Below are 18,592 nucleotides of genomic sequence, written 5' to 3'. Positions count from 1 at the left end.
CTGTATCTTAGATCAACATTTGCTGTTTACTGTTGGCTTCAGCAGCATTTACATTCATCATTGTCTTTACAGTCATTCCAGCCCATATAGATAGTCAACATATACTACAACTTTTCATCATTGATGATACACTGCTATATTGATTTAGCGTTCATTTTCATTTTCTTAAAAAATAAAAATATTTTTTTTTTTGAGTGCATGTTCAGTTCTGTTAGTTTTAGTTCTTTATATAATGCAGCATATTCTTTGATGTGGCGATTTTACTGTATGCTCATTACTGTTCAGAATTGCTGTAGAAAATTTGCTTTTCATTTGCTTCTAAGTGTTGGGGTTTTTTTTTGTTTTGTTTTTTTTTTTTGTGTGTGTGTGTGTGGTGGTGGTGTTTTTGTTTGTTTGTTTGTTTGCTTTTTGTCTTTTTTTTTTTTTTTTTTTTTTGTTTTGTTTTTTCCAGGCAAACTATAGAGTTTAAATAATTCTGATTTCACTTGTTTATCTTCCAAATAAGTTATTTGGTAAAGAAGTGTATCAATCATTCCGTTACTTGCAGATTGCTGTCATGGCAAATATTACATTCTGAGGTTACATAATTAAAATTACTTGAAACCTTACAGAATAGTTATATTTGAAAAAAAATAAAATGTTTTAGAGTAGCTTTCTGCTGTGGTTCTCTTCAAAACAGCAGGATAGGTAAGTAAATCACTCACCTTTTTTCCTCTAAGTTTATTTTAATGCCCTGTAACAATTTGGTTGTCAGCAGTGACTCAGTGGCATGCATTGGACTTACTATTTGTTAGGAGTTGTTGCTGATAAGTTATTTGGTCCCACTGTACTGTTTGTTTCATTGTCTGCATCTTACATTGTCATAGACAGCTATGCTTGAGTTGTTCTCCCCTGCAGTGTTTTTTAATGCCATTACTTGTGAGGCATCTCTGTTTAGGGTAAGTAAGATAGGACTTCAGGGGCGTTACTTAACTGAGAAGACATTAATACTTTTTCTTTCAAAAGTACCTTGCTGTTACAGGGTGTTCCTGTTTCATTAGGGCACAGCTTTATAGTAGGCACGCAATGGTACAATGCTCTAAATGAGCAAAGTAAGCATCATTTCATTCTGGATATTTTGCACTGCAATCGGTCTCTCCACAAATTTAAGAAAGTTGTGATAATAAAAATGTTTAAAAACAGACTCTTCGTACTCTCAAATCATAGCTTTCTGATTTATTCTCTCACTTGTTGGGAATATGGCATTTGAATTTGCAAATAACTAAGTAAAATACGAGGCAATACCTCTGCTTTATGATATAATTAAACCAAAAGTTACGAAGAAGTAGCTTGAAACCATTAAGTTGAAAGCAATTTGACGTTAGAACAGGGAGAAAATGATTTTCATTACAAAGTGAAACTGTGTAAAATCTGTATTTCAGCTTTCACTGTTATTTAGGAAAGACAAACATATTTGGTGAGACATTTCTGAGACCTTCAAACTTTATGCTTTCTGCTGTCTTACTGATACTAAAATTGTGATTTTGTAATCTTCATTTTGAAGTACTTTTCCTTGTAAAACATCTTAATTACAGAAGTATGATTTATTGTTTTGCAACAAAGGAGGAATTTAACTTGTGTACATGTCCTAGTTTATTATATGCAGGATAATGCTACTTCAGAGATGTTTTTGCCTGTTACTTTTTAAAAGACACAGAAATGTGGAACAGAAAAAATAAAAGATGGAAATGCAAAATGTTATGGTCTTCAAATAATAATAATAATGCAATCCTTATTTATTTTGTAGCTGAATGTGGTGGTCGAATTCATGCTGCTACATCGGGGCGCATTTTGTCCCCAGGTTACCCAGCACCATATGACAATAATCTTCATTGCACCTGGATAATCGAAGCAGATCCAGGAAAGACAATAAGGTATATGCTTAATTTCAGTATTTATTATTTATTTCAGTATTTTGTAAATTATAGTCGTTTTCTTGATCTTCTTTATTATTTTGTTTGTTTGTTTGTTAACTGCTTTTTGCATGAATCAAATTAGTCCTTGTTATTGTGTCATTTAAGAGAACCCATTTCTCCAGGGAACATCAGTGCCTAAACTGTACTGGGGATACCCAGGTATTTAACTCTTAACTGTGAATTCATTTGAATAGTATGGAGTATAAATCATTGGTATGGCTGAGCTGTTATGCCTTTTAATAACAGTAAACAAGCTGAAGTGTCATCTGTGTTTTCAAAATTCTTCCCTTAAGTTATTGTAATGTCACTTTTTTAATATATCTTACTGTCATATTCAATGCAATAATTTGTTGTGAATAGAATATAATTATTCAGAGCTTTCTTTCTTGAATAAATTACCTCAAGCAATCCTAAAGTGCCTGAGTCTCTGCCAGGAATGCTTGGACATCAGGCATCTTGGTCCTTGTTGATTATTTATTAGGAGTTCACATGAAATTTGATGAGATTTTTACAATTAACAAGAGTAACAGAGAATATGAGCCCTGTAGAGCTTTTTAAACAACTCTGTAGGGTTTTCATTTCTTATTCCTGCCCTATTCCATAATATCATTATTAAGATATACAACATTTTGAAGTATATATCATATTTTTTTTCCATAATCTGTTGAATAGTAAGACCAGAAGTATCTCAGAAGACCTTGAGATGAGCAAGTTTAACAGAAATAATGAGACTTAAAAAAGAAACAAGACTGAGAGAATGGTTAATAGATAAGGACCTATCCATATAGACCTGGCAGCGTAACAAAAAAGGGAAGAAATTAAAAAAACTACTTTAAAATGAGGGAAACACAAGTGGTGACTAGCATACAAAGTAAAGGTAAATACTAAAAACTGCATGAACATACCAAGAAAACAGTTAAAACAGTTTCATTTCCATAATAGTTTATGGAAAGATAATGGAAAGATTTAAGAACTTAGGCAGGAGGGAGGAGGTAATACAAGGTCTTCCTCCTGGATCACAGCAGTGCCCACTGTCAGTATGAATTAGGGGATGAAAGAATTGAGCACTGCCTTACCAAAAAGGAGCTGGGGGTTCTTGTGGCTGGGAAGCTGGACACAAGTCATCGATGTGCCCTTACAGTCCAGAAAGTCAGCTGTATCTTGGGCTGCATCAAAAGAAGTGTGGTCAGCAGGTCAAGGGAGGTGATCCTAGCCCTCTACTCTGCTGATGAGTTCTCTCCTGGAGTACTACATCCAGATGTGGAGTCCTCAGTATGGGAGAGACGTGGACCAGCTGGAACATGTCCAGATGAGGGCCACAAAAATAACCCAAGGTCTGGAACACCTTCTCTATGTGGACAGGCTGAGAGAGTTGGATCTGTTCAGTTCGGAGAAGGCTCTTGTGACCTTTCAGTATTTAAAGGACAGCTATAAGAAAGAAGAAAACAAACTCTTTAGCAGGGTCTGTTATAACAGGACAAGGGAAAATGGTTTCAAACTAACAAAACAGAGATAAATATTGGATATTAAAAAAAAAAAAAGATTTTTAGAATAAGGGTAGTGGAACATGGATTGGAACAAGTTGCATAGAGAGGTGGTGGATGCCCCATCCTGGGAGACATCCAAGGTCAGGCTGGACAGGGTTCTGAGAAGCCTGATCTAGCTGTAGTGTCCCTGTTCATTGCAGAGGATTCGGACTACGTGACCTTTAAAGATCCATTCGAACTCAAATGATTCTATGGTTCTACTATTCTATTGTAAGTTTTCAAAGCAGTTTTTCTTTGTGAGTTCAATACATTTACAAAAAATGTTATATATATATAGCTAAATTGTTCAGAATTGAAGGAATGAGAATATCTAAAGATTCAGCTCGGTTTTGCTGTAGTAACGCTAACAGCTATGAAATGTCAAGTTCTGCTTAATAAGTTAGTTTTTCCACTACTAACAGGAAGTTGCTGTGAATGCAAAACTGTATAAAAATTTAACACATAACCAATATAATACTAATTGTTGTAATTAAGAACAATTTTTGAGACTAACATAAGTAATGATAAACAGCTGAGATATATTACTTCACAATATTAGCTGTGTTTTATTTTGTGCAGAAAGTTCACAGATAGTAAGGTGTTTCATTATTCATTTTATATGGACAATAGTTTGAACTGATCTTTTAAATGAAAATAATTTGCTTTTAAACTTAAGTCACCACAACATTAGAAGTAAATGAGAAGTTATCTACTGGAAAGTATATTTCTGTATTTCCTTTTTGATTTTTAATAATCCCATTTCATTAAGCCATATAATAGTTCAGCCTATCACAGGCAATTTTCATTTACATTTAAACGAGAAATTAATAATTTCCAATTAATGACAAATGCAATGAAGGAGTATCAACATGCAACCTTTTAAAACACACAGAAACTGTTTTTGATGTTTAGCTATTTAATTTCTTTAATGTAAGAATACACAGAATTTTAAGTCAATACAGAAATTCACACAAATACCATAGCATTCTTGAAAATCTTTCTCAATCAGCTCACTCAACAGGAAAAAATGGACAAAATATTCTAGGATAACCAGGCCTTCTTCAGTTTTGAAACAGCATCTCTAAACCACGAATAATTTGGGAATGATTGCTTTGAGTTTTATGTACTTGCATTTAATGAGTAATGTACAGGGTTTTTACTTTTTCTTTGCAGTCTGCATTTTATTGTTTTTGACACTGAAGTTGCTCATGACATCTTGAAGGTATGGGATGGGCCCATTGAGAGCAGTATATTACTTAAAGAATGGAGCGGCTCAGCTCTTCCAGAGGATATTCACAGCACTTTCAACTCATTGACATTACAGTTTGACAGTGACTTCTTCATCAGCAAATCAGGCTTCTCCATCCAGTTTTCAAGTATGTAAATACTTTTGCATCTCAATATCAATAATTATTTACTACATTTGTATGTATTATCCTTATACACTTGACTTTTTTTTTTTTTTTTTGCTTTCTCATTTTACAGCTTCCTCACTCTTTGCAAAAAGATTATATAATTTTAATTCTACATGCTTATGCAGAAAGTACAACTAGGGTAAATTATATTTGTTAAGTATCTGTAAGTTTTCTTATTTGTTCGTATATATTGAAATTCCATACCCAATATTGTCTAATTAGATACTCTAATTACTCTAATTAGGGTAAGACACTTTATTTAAAATCCCTGTAATTGCTGTCACTTGGAAGTAAAGGACACAAGTAAGCTTTCAGTCATTATTTCTGAATAAGAAAATATACTTCAGGAGCTTACTGGAATTTAAATGAATTTAAATGATACCTATTTACTTTCTGAATGTTGTGTCCCAAACCGTAGACACCTAAAAAAGCTCTAACATACCTAGTTAATAGTATGCAGGGTGAATTAGAAGAGAAATATCACTAAAACTTCAGATTTGTTTGCAATACAATATGCTGCTGCAATATGTAAAAATTAACTTCTTTAAACTATTCCATGTTGTTTTGTTTTTTTATTTGAGGAAATGAAATGTGATTTTTTTTTTCTTACTCATTTTACTCATCTTAGCAAACATTTTATGTTATGTTATGCAAAAAGGGAAAGGTGTAATTTTATTTGTATATTTTGAAAGAAGGAAAATATTTAAACTTTGTGCTGACATGTTGCCAAATCAAATTCTTTGACCTTCAGTGATACTTCTAGTAAATATGAGACGATTTAAGGACTTAAGGGTGAAGAACTGATTTTGTCTCAGTATACTTGATGGATGTCCTCATGGTTTTGCTAGCAATTGAAGCATATGTCTTACTGGAATTAACTGGGATTAGTGATGGAGAATTGAATGTCTCATCTCAAGTAAAGGGAAAATGGTATTAAAGTTCCGTTCACCCTGCTTGGCAAGTAGAATGTTCTACTTACTTTTTGATTGTAAGGAATGAAAAGTAGGGTTTAAGGAATATATAATGTAAACGTTAAAGTATTTCATCTAAAAATGGGAGCTTAATTTATTTAATCTCCTTGAGGCCATAAGTGGGCCACTGCAGTCTTGATATGTAAAGGATTCGAGCTGATTAATCTATGCATATGTGAGGATCTTTGTGTGCTTTAGTATTCATCATGTGTTCAACTGTATCTCTGTTTATCACAAAACTGCAAAGAATGACGAAAATTCACTTTAGTAGTTCCTAACATTATGCACAGAATAATCTTCAGTTACTTAATTTTTTTTTTTCTGGTGATTTCAGATAATGTAGATGTGTAATTACAAGTTCTATGACAGTAACTGCTTGAGTTTCGAGTCTCTTTGTTACTGCATGATGGGTTTTTGGGTGATGCTTTTATTAATGAGCATGTTGTATTTAAACTTAAATTACCAACCAAAAAGTTATCTTTAAATGAATAATTCCACAGCCTTGAAGAACCTTCAAGAATCTGGAATTTTTTATGCATGCAAATTCTGTACTGGATTGTGGAATTAGGATAAGTATCTATGTCAGTAGCCATCCAACTTACAGCATCATATGAGAGATATGCATATGAGAGTATCAAGTCAAATGAGCAGCTCAAAAACAAAGCATTGAATTTCTAGTCTTTGGTTGAGAATTTGTTTCACAGTACTGCAAATCTTCTAGTTACTTTCATTCTGTATGTTCAAGAATGCTATTATAGCATCTGCCTAAAAAACTTTTCAATGAAAGTATAGTATGAAATAGATGAGAAAATAATTACCTATGAATTACTTACTCTTGATTGTATATCTAATTACGTATGTTTTTAATGGAGAAATATAAATAGCTGAAGATTACAAAACATTTGAATGCTATTAAAAGTGCCTTTGTCTTGCCCACTCAGCTCAGCATGCAAAGCATGAGGACACGAACTGACAAGAGTGATTATGTTAATTGTAATCAGTCTAATGCTTTTCATTAAAACTTAATTACCATTTAATCATGCATAAAAGGAAAAAAAAAATGGTATTCACTGTACAAAACTGACCTTTACTCTAGGGGTTAAATATATTAAAACTATGTATTACAAGCCAGGGATGTCAACTGGCTTTCTTGTCATGATGGAGAAATTGAACACAAGAAGGGTATAGACATATTTGATAATTGGCTTCCTTTTTTTGAAGACACATAGGTACTAGTAGCAAAAACTTCCCACCTAAGTCAATGATTAAAATGAAGTTTTCTATCCTGGATTAATTCTCACCATAGTATAAGTAAAAAATTTCCCTCTGGCATCTAATCTAAATACCCCCTCTTTTAGTTTACAGCCGTTTCCCCTTTTCTATTACTATCTACCCATGTAAACTGTTGATTTCCCTCCTGTTGATAAGCTCTCTTTAAGTACTGAAATGAGGTCCTGCTGAAGCCTTCTCTTCTCCAAGCTGAACAAGCCCAGCTCTTTCAGCTTGCCTCTGAGAGATGCTCTAGCCCATTGATCATCCTCATGGCCCTAATAAAATGATGCATTTATAGTTCTTCAGCAGATTTTTGTAGATATTGCTCCTGAAACCTGAAATATAGTAAAAGGTTATTCTCACACTTCTTATGATGGAAAAACATTTTGTGGATGTCTTAAATTCAGACCCAACTGTTTTCTATGCCTACCTCTGTTTCTTTGGCATTGCTAATTTTTCTTACGGTCTTCTGTAAGCATACACTTAAAGATCAGTATAACTATGTGAACAGAAATATTACTTCTTTCTGCTAATATAGAAGAACAGGAAAAATGGTCTGATATTTTATTAACTTTTTTCTAAATTTCTTTGTAATGTTTTTGAGTTATTGAAAAAGCTTCAACCATTGATTTTGTTAAATGATAGATATTAAATGATGGCATCTGTATGGTTGGTTTAGCCCAAATTTGTTTTTTCTGCTGTTTGTTTGCTTTCTCAACATTTATAGAATTTTCTTTGAAGTAAAAGTAGAGATAAAAAATGAAGAAATTGTTTCTGACTTAATCATTAGATTAACAACACAAATAATCAATTATGGTAATAAAGTAAGCAACTTATACCAATGAGTTAATTAGAACTATTATTTGGAAATTGTTGTTTGTGATGTTGACTTATCTGTTGATCTTTTTCTTCTTCTGAAAAGAATTTAAGCATCAATGGTTCTGTTTTTTATACTTACTAAAGACACTGTGCTTAATCTTTCAAATTTATTTAAGCAGTAATATCTGCTTCTGTCCAGTTTTGTAATTCCATATATCTGCTTTCAGAAATTCTTATGGTAACTATGCTACACGTCTTGAACTGTTAGAGTATTTTTGTCTTGTAATTTGTTCATTGACTGCCGAGATAAATCTTAATTAGTTGCCTAATAGTTCGACTTTAATATAAGTTCAGTTTTCCATTTTAAAAGAAATTTACATATGCAGAATCACTTATGTGCCTTATTATGTGCCTATGGAATTTTGAGTTCAAAGAACAAAAAAATGCATTAAGATATCTTGAGTTAAAATAGATTATTCAAAATTCGCTTTTATTTAAGTCTGTAGCCTAATCATTCTTCATTGTTTAATTTCCTGTTTTGCTTTCTTTGATGCTATAAATGTTCATTATATGCTTACAGTAAGTCAGTTTAATTGGTATGGAAAATAATCTGTATCCATAATCTAGTCCATAGCCTGGGTAAGGCATCCCAAGTCTCATGAAAAGTAGCAGTTTTTGTTTGGTTCCTGTACAACTAACAAGAAATGAAGGTTTGGTTACTTGAGTTACTACTACAAACTTGCAGACTTTCATATTTCAGACTTACTAAAAGAGATGGAATTAGTATTTGGGTTTCTTTTTTTATTATGCTACTGGACAATGCAAGATAGTTATGTTTCATACCAGTTTGCTTAGTTGTTAATGTGTATATTTATGTGTATATGTAATATTCTTGTTTGAGACCAACCACTACTCTTTCACCTATGGAAGTGCTGGTTAGTCTGAAATTACTGCAAATCTTATTGTCAGGAACAGATTTTTACACAAGTCTGATTTAACAGCAATTTAGTTTTTATTAATACTTTTATGGTAAGTCATGAGAATAGTTTGTATGATTCTTAGTAGCACTCAATCATCAGACAATTTAACACAATTGTTCAACAGAATTTACTATAATCAAATACAATAGCTTAGTTAGATACAGGAGTGGGAGAGACTTCTAAACACAGCTGGGTGTTTGATGATCTTTTTCTCCAGTATTGAGCTGCTGCTCATCTCATTTAGGATTGCCTTTGATAGGATCATGAGATTATTCATTTTTACCAGTAATTTTCTATGATTCAAATCTTTTTCTGTTGTTTTTGGGGGCTATGATTCAGTTTTGTACTACTCCTTCTTTCCCTCATAGCACATAATCATACCTTTGTCAATTAGCCATGTTACAGGGCTCTGGCTATGGTCAAGGGAGACCTGATTGTCCCATGTCTGTATGTACGGATAACAGAGGGATGGTACATTGTTATGCTCCAACATTCTGTAAATAAAAGACAAATTATGTTGTGATGGCTCTTTGCAGAAACATAATCAGACATAGAGATTACAAAGGAATGATGCCATGTCAGGCAAGAGCTGCTCCATCACACCTATGTACGATGTCTTGCCTTTGATATGCCAAAATCCTTTTCAAATCTGTTGTGCATGTTCTTCTGTCAAAATATGCAAAGACTGTGCATTGCCTGTAATTTACAACCCCAGCACTTGGAAAGTCTTCATAGATATTATAACCATATGAAGTAAAAAAAATGGTGTCTTTAGCAAAATACTGGAACAAATACTGACATGATTGTTTACCACAGGCAGAGTGCAAACAATATGGAGGAAGGTGATTTTTTATTTATGTATTTTTATTTTTTTTGTACAATACATGACAGGCAAAACAAACTGATAACAGATGAAGTGTTCTTCAGGTGAAAGATAAATTGGGCACAACTTTAACATATTGATCACGAGGCTATAGACGCAAAGATATACAGTGAATCATGTTCTCAAAAACAGTATGCTATTGATTTTCAGTGATGTTCTAAATCAACTTTGAAAAGGCAGTTTGGGGGCTAAATCCAAAATAAAATCCAAAATGAGATTCTGTAAGATTATTAAGTTTAACACAGTGCTTACCAACACATGAAGGTCTGAAGATTCCCTAGCTACCTTTGTTTTTTTCCAGCTTCCCATTCTTCTTACACTAATTCCATCATTTGTATACACGTGTGTCTTACTCTGAGCAGATGAGACAGGAAGAAGGAGAAGGGAAATCTGTACAGAGCAGGACTCTATTAACACTGAGTATTTTGTAGGTTACTGTGTGGAACCCAAAGGCAAGAACTGGTAAGCAGCAAAAGAGTTCTTTGCCAGTTAACAGAATTAAAATAACTTCTCCTGGTTATGGTATTTTAGAATGAGTGAAATCATCCACTCATATGACACTCAACAGGGGTAAGTGCCAGGTCCTGCATTTGGGTCACAACAATAACAAGACTTGGGAAAGGTGACTGGAAAAGTTATCTCACAGAAAAGGTGTGCTGATTAACAGCCAGCAGCGTGCCCAAGTGATTAAGAAGGCTAATGGGAACCTAGTTACATCAGAAATAATGTGAGCAATCAGAACCAGGAGAGCGACTGTCTCTTTGTAGGCAGTACTTAGAGATGTGTTCAGTTTTGGGCTGCTTACTACAAGATGTATACTGAGTTATTTGAGAATGTGCAGAGAAGCTGGTGAAGGGACCATGAGCAGTGTCTGAGGAAACAGTTTGTTTAGTCTGGAAAGGAAGAGGCTGAGAGGAGATCTCATTTCTCTGTACGTACTTGAAGGGATGTTAGAGTGAGGTGGGTGTTGGTCTCTTTTCTCAGATGGGAGGTGATGATAAGAGGTTTCAGGTTGCACCAGAGGAGGTTCAGATTGTATGTTAATTTCTTCATGGAGATGATGATCAAGCTGGGCTTTTCATGGCAGTAGTGAAGTCCCCATAGTGTTTAACAGATACATGAATGTGATTCTAAAGGGCTTGTTTTAATGATAGGATACAGTAGGTTAAACTGATGGTTGGACTTAATGTTCTTAATGATCTTAATGTTGTTTTCCAAAATATATAGTTCTATGATTCTTGCATTCAGCTTCAAGTCAACGAATTCCTCAGTTTTTAAAAAAATTTATATGGCAATGTTACATCACAGTGTGAAAATACCCATTCCCATACATATGTATGATAGCTTTTAATTATATGCCTTTATATCAGTACATGGGTTGAGAAGAACCTCTTATGAAGTGAGATAAATGATAGAAGAATTAGTGATTCTTAACTTGTGGATAACTTATTAACACGTATAATACCTATGACCTTTAAATAGTTTCTCAATACTATCTTTGAATAAAATGAAGTAATGGTAGACTTGTAATTTTTGTGCAGTTACAGAGTCTCCTGGAAATCTTGTGATGTAAAACTACTTGAAAATGAGATGTGTTGAAAAGTTGACAGCCTGTCTAAATGTTCACTTTACTGGATGACACATCACTGCTTAAATGTCTGACGTTTGATTTAATTAGGATCAAGTGTACCTGGCATAAGAAAAAAGCTGCTATTTTCAAATACAGAAAGAAATACAGAAGGAACAAAAATGTTAAGATTGTTTTGGTGCTTCTGTTTTCTGTGATTAACGGTGAAATAAATTTTAAAAGGTATCAGTCCTTAGTAATCGATGCATACTTGACTGAGATTGGCAATAATTGTTGATTGCTCAAGATTTTTAGGAAAAAAGAAAAGAAGATATTAAAAGATTTGTTTTAAAAAAAGTACTTGCTAATGAGATTCACTTACGCTAATACACCTGAAAAAATTTGCTTTTTTAACAGAGATGCACTAGTGATCCACTTTTTGAGCTATTGTTATCTGTCAAATATTAAATAATTTATCTGAGTTCATGACAGTACTTTCCTTCCCCTGTGCTCGTGTATACACTTAATAAAATGCTCTAGTGTGGGATGTCACTTAGATTGTCAGGGTGATTCCTGTGGAGTGCTTAGATGATACTCCTTAGTAGTAATGGCCACTACTTTAGTTCTTGGACTGATGCTTATAAATTCTGGTGGAAAATTCTCCCAATGTAAAAAAAAACAAAAACAAAAAACAAAAAAAAAAAAAACAAAAAAAAAACCCGCTTCCATTGTCTTTTACTTCATTTACAAATGAAACCCTCTCAAGGTATGTAAACTATATTATTTTGGAGTGCAAATAAAAGAGAAAAAAATGATTAATAATAAAGTGATAAATAAAATTTCTGTATTTATAGTATTTTGGTTAGCATATACCATGAATTCTGATGTAGGGATGTTTCATAATTTCAGTGATTTTTCCAAATGGTCACATATTTGCTACTGTGCACATAGAACCATGTTAATAAGGTCCTCCTTTTAATCTTTTCTTGTTTCTCACTCTGCTAGTTATTTTTTTAAGTCTTTCTCCTTCCTGCAAATATAGAATACAATTACACTTGAGCACAGTGAAAAAAACTAGATAAGTAATTTAATTATTTCAGAAGATCACCTCAGGTCAATACAAATTAGAGTTTTACTGCAATTAATTTCCAGTGAAATTTTAGTTTTCTTATTCTGATAACATTAACTGACAGTTTTGATTTCAAAAGGCTAAAAACACCAAACCCACATTAATGGTCTCAGGTTTGAAAAAATAAGAATTTTTCATCTGTACAACTTAGTATCTGTCTCTTTCAGTTTTGCGAATGTTTAGTTGCTGTTGCTGTTTCCTGTAGTGATATTGTCTTTTGGTGTGAAAGGAAGGAGTAGATGCAGCCAGTAATAGAGAAAATTGACTTCCTGTAAATTCTGTTCACCAATGTTCCTAAGGATTGAAACAGAGAAAAAAATGGAAAAAAAAAAATTGGATAAACAGAGCAGAAAGATCACTAACATACATCATTTATGGTGTTCCTTGATTTTAAAACTGTTTCAGACCTTTAAAAAAAAATTGAAGTGAATGAAAATATAATTAATTAATTTTAAACCACAACCAGCGTAATAAAGTCTGATTCCTTCCTAAAATAAATAAATTAATAAGTAAATAGATAGATAAATAAATAAACCACAACCAGCGTAATAAAGTCTGATTCCTTCCTTAAATAAATAAATAAATAAATAAATAAATAATTTTGAGGTGTAATGCAATTTCAAGTGAAGACACCTAAATTTGTGTGTCAGTTCAGATGTCCACATGTGCACTGCATAATGGTCAATGGAAATGCAGAGCTTGAATGTCTAATCTGAAGAAATATTTGTTTCCTTTTAATTGTTTTTGAAGCTGTTTTTTTGGTTCTGCTCTGCAGGTTATTTCTAATCAGATTCTATGTTTGTTCTTATTCCAGCATAAACAGTTGGCAGTGATTGTTACAGGAGAACAAACCACAAAAATGACTACCAAGTTTCAGTGGCAGCAAACTGCCCATAAGCCATTTTTCTTTTGTGTTTTTGTGTGTATATTTGCTCATGTTTCAAATAAAGCCTCAGTCTAATTTCAATTATTTAGATGCCCTATATAAATTACTCTTGTGTAATGATCATAACATTTCATTTTTCACTGTGACTCTGTAGTGCCAGAGGTGGGAAAAACAGCAGTGCAAAAACAAGTACAGAATTTTTCTCAGTGACATTTAATACTATATAAAGAAGCTCGGAAGAGACTATGCCCTCTCTATTTGTAGCGATAGAAACTGATCACGAAGCATAATTACGCTCCTACTCTTATTTTGGACCTGTAATTTTTGGTGCTTTAATGTAACCTAATTGCTTGATATGCTACATACTGCTCCAAAGGCATAGCCACTTCTTTCTCAAAGTGTAGGAAAATGTGCAGCCAACATACATTATCATAAGTAATGATAATATTAGCTTATCAACCAAGAAAGTGGTAGAAAACAGATTTAACAATGTCATATATGCTTTCAATAAATTATATCAGTTTATCTCTGAGTCCTTGTTATTGGTCTGATCATATCTTACAGATGAGAACAAAATTACACTTTGAAAGGGCATCAGGTTTAAAATGAAGCTGGTTATGAATTAGTTCAAGAATAAATTGGTTGTCTGAAGTGTGAGCGTGCAGAGAGTATAACTGAGTCATACTAGAAGAAAAAAAAATATTGTTGATATTTTTATATTTTTCAAGCATTCCTCTTGTGGTACAGATGAGAAGAAAGGTGGGTGGAGCAGACTTAACATGTCTTTGATCTTGGGTACAAGAAGTTTAAACTAGACTGAATGAAGACAGTGAAAAGGATAGAGGGACTTGTTTGTAGATGCTCACCAGTTAGTTATTCTGACACTAGGTTTTTGACTTCTTTATTTGCCTTTTCTTACAATTGTGGCCAAGTTTTTGAAAAGGACATGACTGGGTGAAACAGTCTAGAGTGATGGCAATCATAGTGCAGCTCAGTGATGCAGTGACAGGAGTCTGCAGAGATGGGACCTTCCTTCCTACAGTGTTCTACAGCAGCTCAGGATATTGAATACTTGAGGCCAGTAGAAGAAACCTCGCCTCTTCTTCTTCCAGTAATGAATACAGATTTGTGTATGTACTTTTCTGGAGAGCTAGTTGCTTTATGTCATACCATAGCGGTGGTTCTGCTCGAATATATATTAATCATTTTTACAAAGCAAAATCTATATCCAAATCAAGAGCCTGAAAATATGAGAGATGTTTGCATAGATTGAGAAAAGGTAAGAGGAATATGAGTATTATTTTTTTCTCTGCACCCACTGGAATCTGTTTGCTAAAATAGATGTTTGGGTAACAACTAGAACAGAAATTGATTAATTTAAGCATACTTTGAAAAAGTGATTGCATGTCCCTGAAAAGGAAAATTCAGGACTACTTAAAACTGCTTTTATTTCAGCCAGATGGGCAAGCATAACATTTACATGCTGGATATGGATATTAAGACTATAAAGCAGTGTTATTATGTTACTTACCCTATTGTGCAAAAAGGTATCAAAGTGCATAAGGAAATTTGCTTTGATAACTGAAACATTGCAATTTTAAAAAAGGAGTTACTAGATCTTCTGTTGCATTGTGGATGGAAAGAAAGAAAGAAAAGGAAGGCAGGAAGGCAGGAAGGCAAAGAAAGGCAAAGAAAGGCAGAAAAGGCAGGAAGAAAGAAAGGAAGGAAGGAAGGAAGGAAGGAAGGAAGAAAGGAAGGAAGAAAGAAAGAAAGAAAGAAAGAAAGAAAGAAGAGCTTGTGTTTGTTTGGCTCAAGCCATGTTTTATACTAAGGAAGCTGGGATAATTGTGATGCATTTCAGTGGGCAAATTCTCATAGAAAAAAAAAAGAACAAAATTCATACCGATGATAGATAATGAATAAATACTACTGCCTTGTTTGGAATGCTCTTGTAAAAATACTGTGCTTTTGATTAGAGATGTGTAGTATCTACATCATTGACCTTTTATTTCTTGATTCCTTAAAGCTTCTATAGCATCAACCTGTAACGATCCTGGAACACCACAAAATGGTACCAGATATGGAGACAGCAGAGAGCCTGGGGATACTACTACCTTTCAATGTGACCCTGGTTATCAGCTTCAAGGACAAGCTAAAATTACATGTGTGCAACTGAATAACCGATTCTTCTGGCAACCTGATCCTCCTACATGCATAGGTAATGAGATGATGTTATTCTCCACTTCAGAAAAATACAGATTATATTTCTTATTCAACTAGTGGATAATGTGTACATAATAATATGAAAGTGTTTACTAAACAAGTGTTTACTTGCATAATTGGTAAATTTAAAATCTTTAAATAAAAATCAAAAGACTTGGGGTGTAAAGGTCTGGATGATTCATGCACTTTCTTTGATGTGCAAATTCTATTTTTCCCTATCTGGTCAAAATAAAAAAGAGGAAAGGGAAGAGGGAGGAGGGAAAGGAAAAGGAAAAAAGGTATATTTGGGGGAAAAACTGTGAACTTTTTTTTAAAGAAAAATCTTTATTTTTCCTTATATTTAACGTGACCTTGAAGGGGAAAGCAGACAAAAATAGTCTTTACTGCAGACATGAAAATATTAGAAACTTTAGGAGTTCTCTTAAAGGTGTTATATATCAGTTTTTAAATTACCGTAAAGTCTTTATTTTAGTATGCTACTGATTACTTCTGTTTAATAAGTGTATTTGTCTCTGAATAATCTCTATGAGACTTCTGTTCCTGATTTAGTGTTTTCTGCTCCATTCATATCTTAAAATTTTGATCATGGTTTTCTCAGGCTGAATTATCAGAACATCTTAAAACATGTAAATCATTGCCTGTAATGTCTGCTTATGAATAAAGAAAAAACAAATAGGAAAAAGCAGACCAAAAATAATGAATAAAATATTAAAACTATAGAAACATTGATTAAATTCACCAAAAATTAAAATAAAAGTTTATTCTATTTTCCTAAAATAGAAGAAGTATTCTTATGAACATTTGCCTTTGGATTAGGAGTGATCTTTCAAAGTAAATATTTTGCTTATGATTTACAGTTGTTCTGGAGCTTTTGAATGAACCTAAAGTGAAACATTTGGTCTGTGAATTATTCCAACCGTAAACAGGCATTCAGTCATAGAATCATTGAGTAAATCAGATCAGTACAGATGCCCAATCCTTAGTACCGACAGCTTGATTCTCCAGATGTGTTCAGTCTGCATGACTTGGTAATATATGTGCAACCATGCTGACTACTGTGCTTTTGAGGTAGGCTTCTGTGAAATCATTACCTTTGAAAGCTGGACTTCTTATGTGCTTAAAATTAAAGCTTAATTTATTGCAAGAAAATTAATATATTTGATTTTTTAAATATATATTGGAGATAATTTTACTGACTGAATCAGCGCTGCTTTGTATTATATCTTTGACCAAAAAGGGCTGCATTGTGAATGACACTGTTAAACTATTAAAGTACTTCCTGTACATAAGAACTTCAGTTTGACAAAGATGGGATCATGTAATAGCAAGAATATACAGCACTTCCTATTCAACTTAGTATTTTTATTCTTTTATGAAGAGCTTTTCTTGTGCTTACTTTGAATATTAAAATAGCTCATTTTATTTCTGGAAAATACAAAAAGGTTTTCTAAGTGGAAGTGGGAAAGCTATGTTCAAATGTTTTTTGTTATTAAATGTAGAAGTCAATTCACTTCTATTTAACAGCTAACATACACTTGTGAATTTAAAATGTGACCATATTCCTATTTTTTTTTTACATTGTGGCAGCTGCATGTGGAGGTAACCTGACAGGCCCAGCAGGAGTTATTTTATCACCTAACTATCCACAGCCATATCCTCCTGGGAAAGAATGTGATTGGAGAATAAAAGTAAACCCTGACTTTGTCATTGCGTTGATATTCAAAAGGTACTGTTTCTGAATTAATGCCTCTGTTTAACAGAATTTCAAATCTCATGTCTCAAAACGGCATCACTTATCAGTTCTCAAAGCTTCTAACCATATCCTATGGCTCTAATGTTGGAGCATACGTAGTATGTGCTATAGCTTTGTTTCAAATTAACTTAAAATAGCATAGGTATATGTCACTTTTGAAATCAAATACGTACCTGAGCATCAAAAATTGCTGTAACCTCTGGAAAAAAGCTTTGAAAAACTTCCCATATTGAATCAGGTCTATGTGATCATCTTGGCAAGTGAAATTTTTTTTTTTCCTTTCGTTTTGTATCCTAAATTTCATTTTTAAGCTAAGAGTAATATTGCTTTCTGCTTCAACAGGTGTAGTCCAATTATTATTATTTTAGAAAAAGAAGTACAAGTTCTGAGGGTTTTGATGTGCAAAATTTGCACCCTCTTTTAGAAAAAGAAAAAAAGAACAGTTTTGTCTGTTGATTGACTGCAACATGCTTTCTAACAATATATTGATATACAGTAAATAAAAGAGTCAAAGCACGAGGAATCTGAAAGTTATCTAATCAATAATTAAAAAAAAAATCTGTTCTTTGAGTATTTTTTCAAGCAGTATGCAAGAATGAGAATAGTGATGAAAATAGTAAGCCATAAATTATGCTCTTGAAAATGTCTCATTATAGGTATGATAAGTAGCATATGTCTTCGGGATGCCTAAATAATCATGTAAAATGTCCCATTTGAAGTAAGATGAAAGGAACTTAGAGTTATTCAGTATTCAGATTTTTTTGTAAATTCTGTTTTAGGGAGTATGATATATGAGAAGTGTAATGGAATTTGCAGTTTATGCTATAATTCCAGTACATGTTATAAATAATTGTATTCCAGTAGTCACACGTGACTGCCCTAGTCTTTCCTAACTTCTATATTCTGCACAAGAAGTTCTTAAATTTTCAATACAGAATAAATCTTCCTTACAAATCTGAAAGAAAAAGTTATGCTATAGCTTCCCTGTCTTTTGATGCTACATGATGCTGCAGAATATCTTGGATACTAGCCTGTGTTCTGGTGACTGGTTGTTATATAGGTCATATTAAGCTTTGGATTATGGCATTTGTAAATATTTTCAGAAAGATGGACAAAAAGAAAGAAAGAAAAAAGAAGGAAAATTGGAATATGACTTAACTTATTATCACTGTTATCTGTGTATGCATATATCTAGTTACCAGACTTAAACTGA

At 33.0% G+C, this 18,592-nt stretch overlaps 1 protein-coding gene across 1 annotated transcript in view; it reads left to right on the top strand.

Moving 5' to 3' along the window:
- Positions 1-18,592, top strand: part of CSMD1 (CUB and Sushi multiple domains 1) — a 988,742-nt gene that overhangs the window by 821,274 nt on the left and 148,876 nt on the right. Inside the window, exons 25-28 of the mRNA XM_042815127.1 lie at positions 1,787-1,913; positions 4,655-4,857; positions 15,430-15,621; positions 17,214-17,352. Coding sequence (XP_042671061.1) covers positions 1,787-1,913; positions 4,655-4,857; positions 15,430-15,621; positions 17,214-17,352 — 661 coding nt within the window. The remainder of the gene's footprint in view (positions 1-1,786; positions 1,914-4,654; positions 4,858-15,429; positions 15,622-17,213; positions 17,353-18,592) is intronic.

The sequence above is a fragment of the Centrocercus urophasianus genome, unplaced genomic scaffold (assembly GCF_019232065.1).
Source record: "Centrocercus urophasianus isolate 14NV4802_14NV808 unplaced genomic scaffold, USGS_Curo_1.0 seq_10, whole genome shotgun sequence".
NCBI lineage: Eukaryota > Metazoa > Chordata > Aves > Galliformes > Phasianidae > Centrocercus > Centrocercus urophasianus.
Note: the sequence above shows the minus strand (reverse complement) of the source record. Positions and strands in the feature narration are given on the sequence as shown.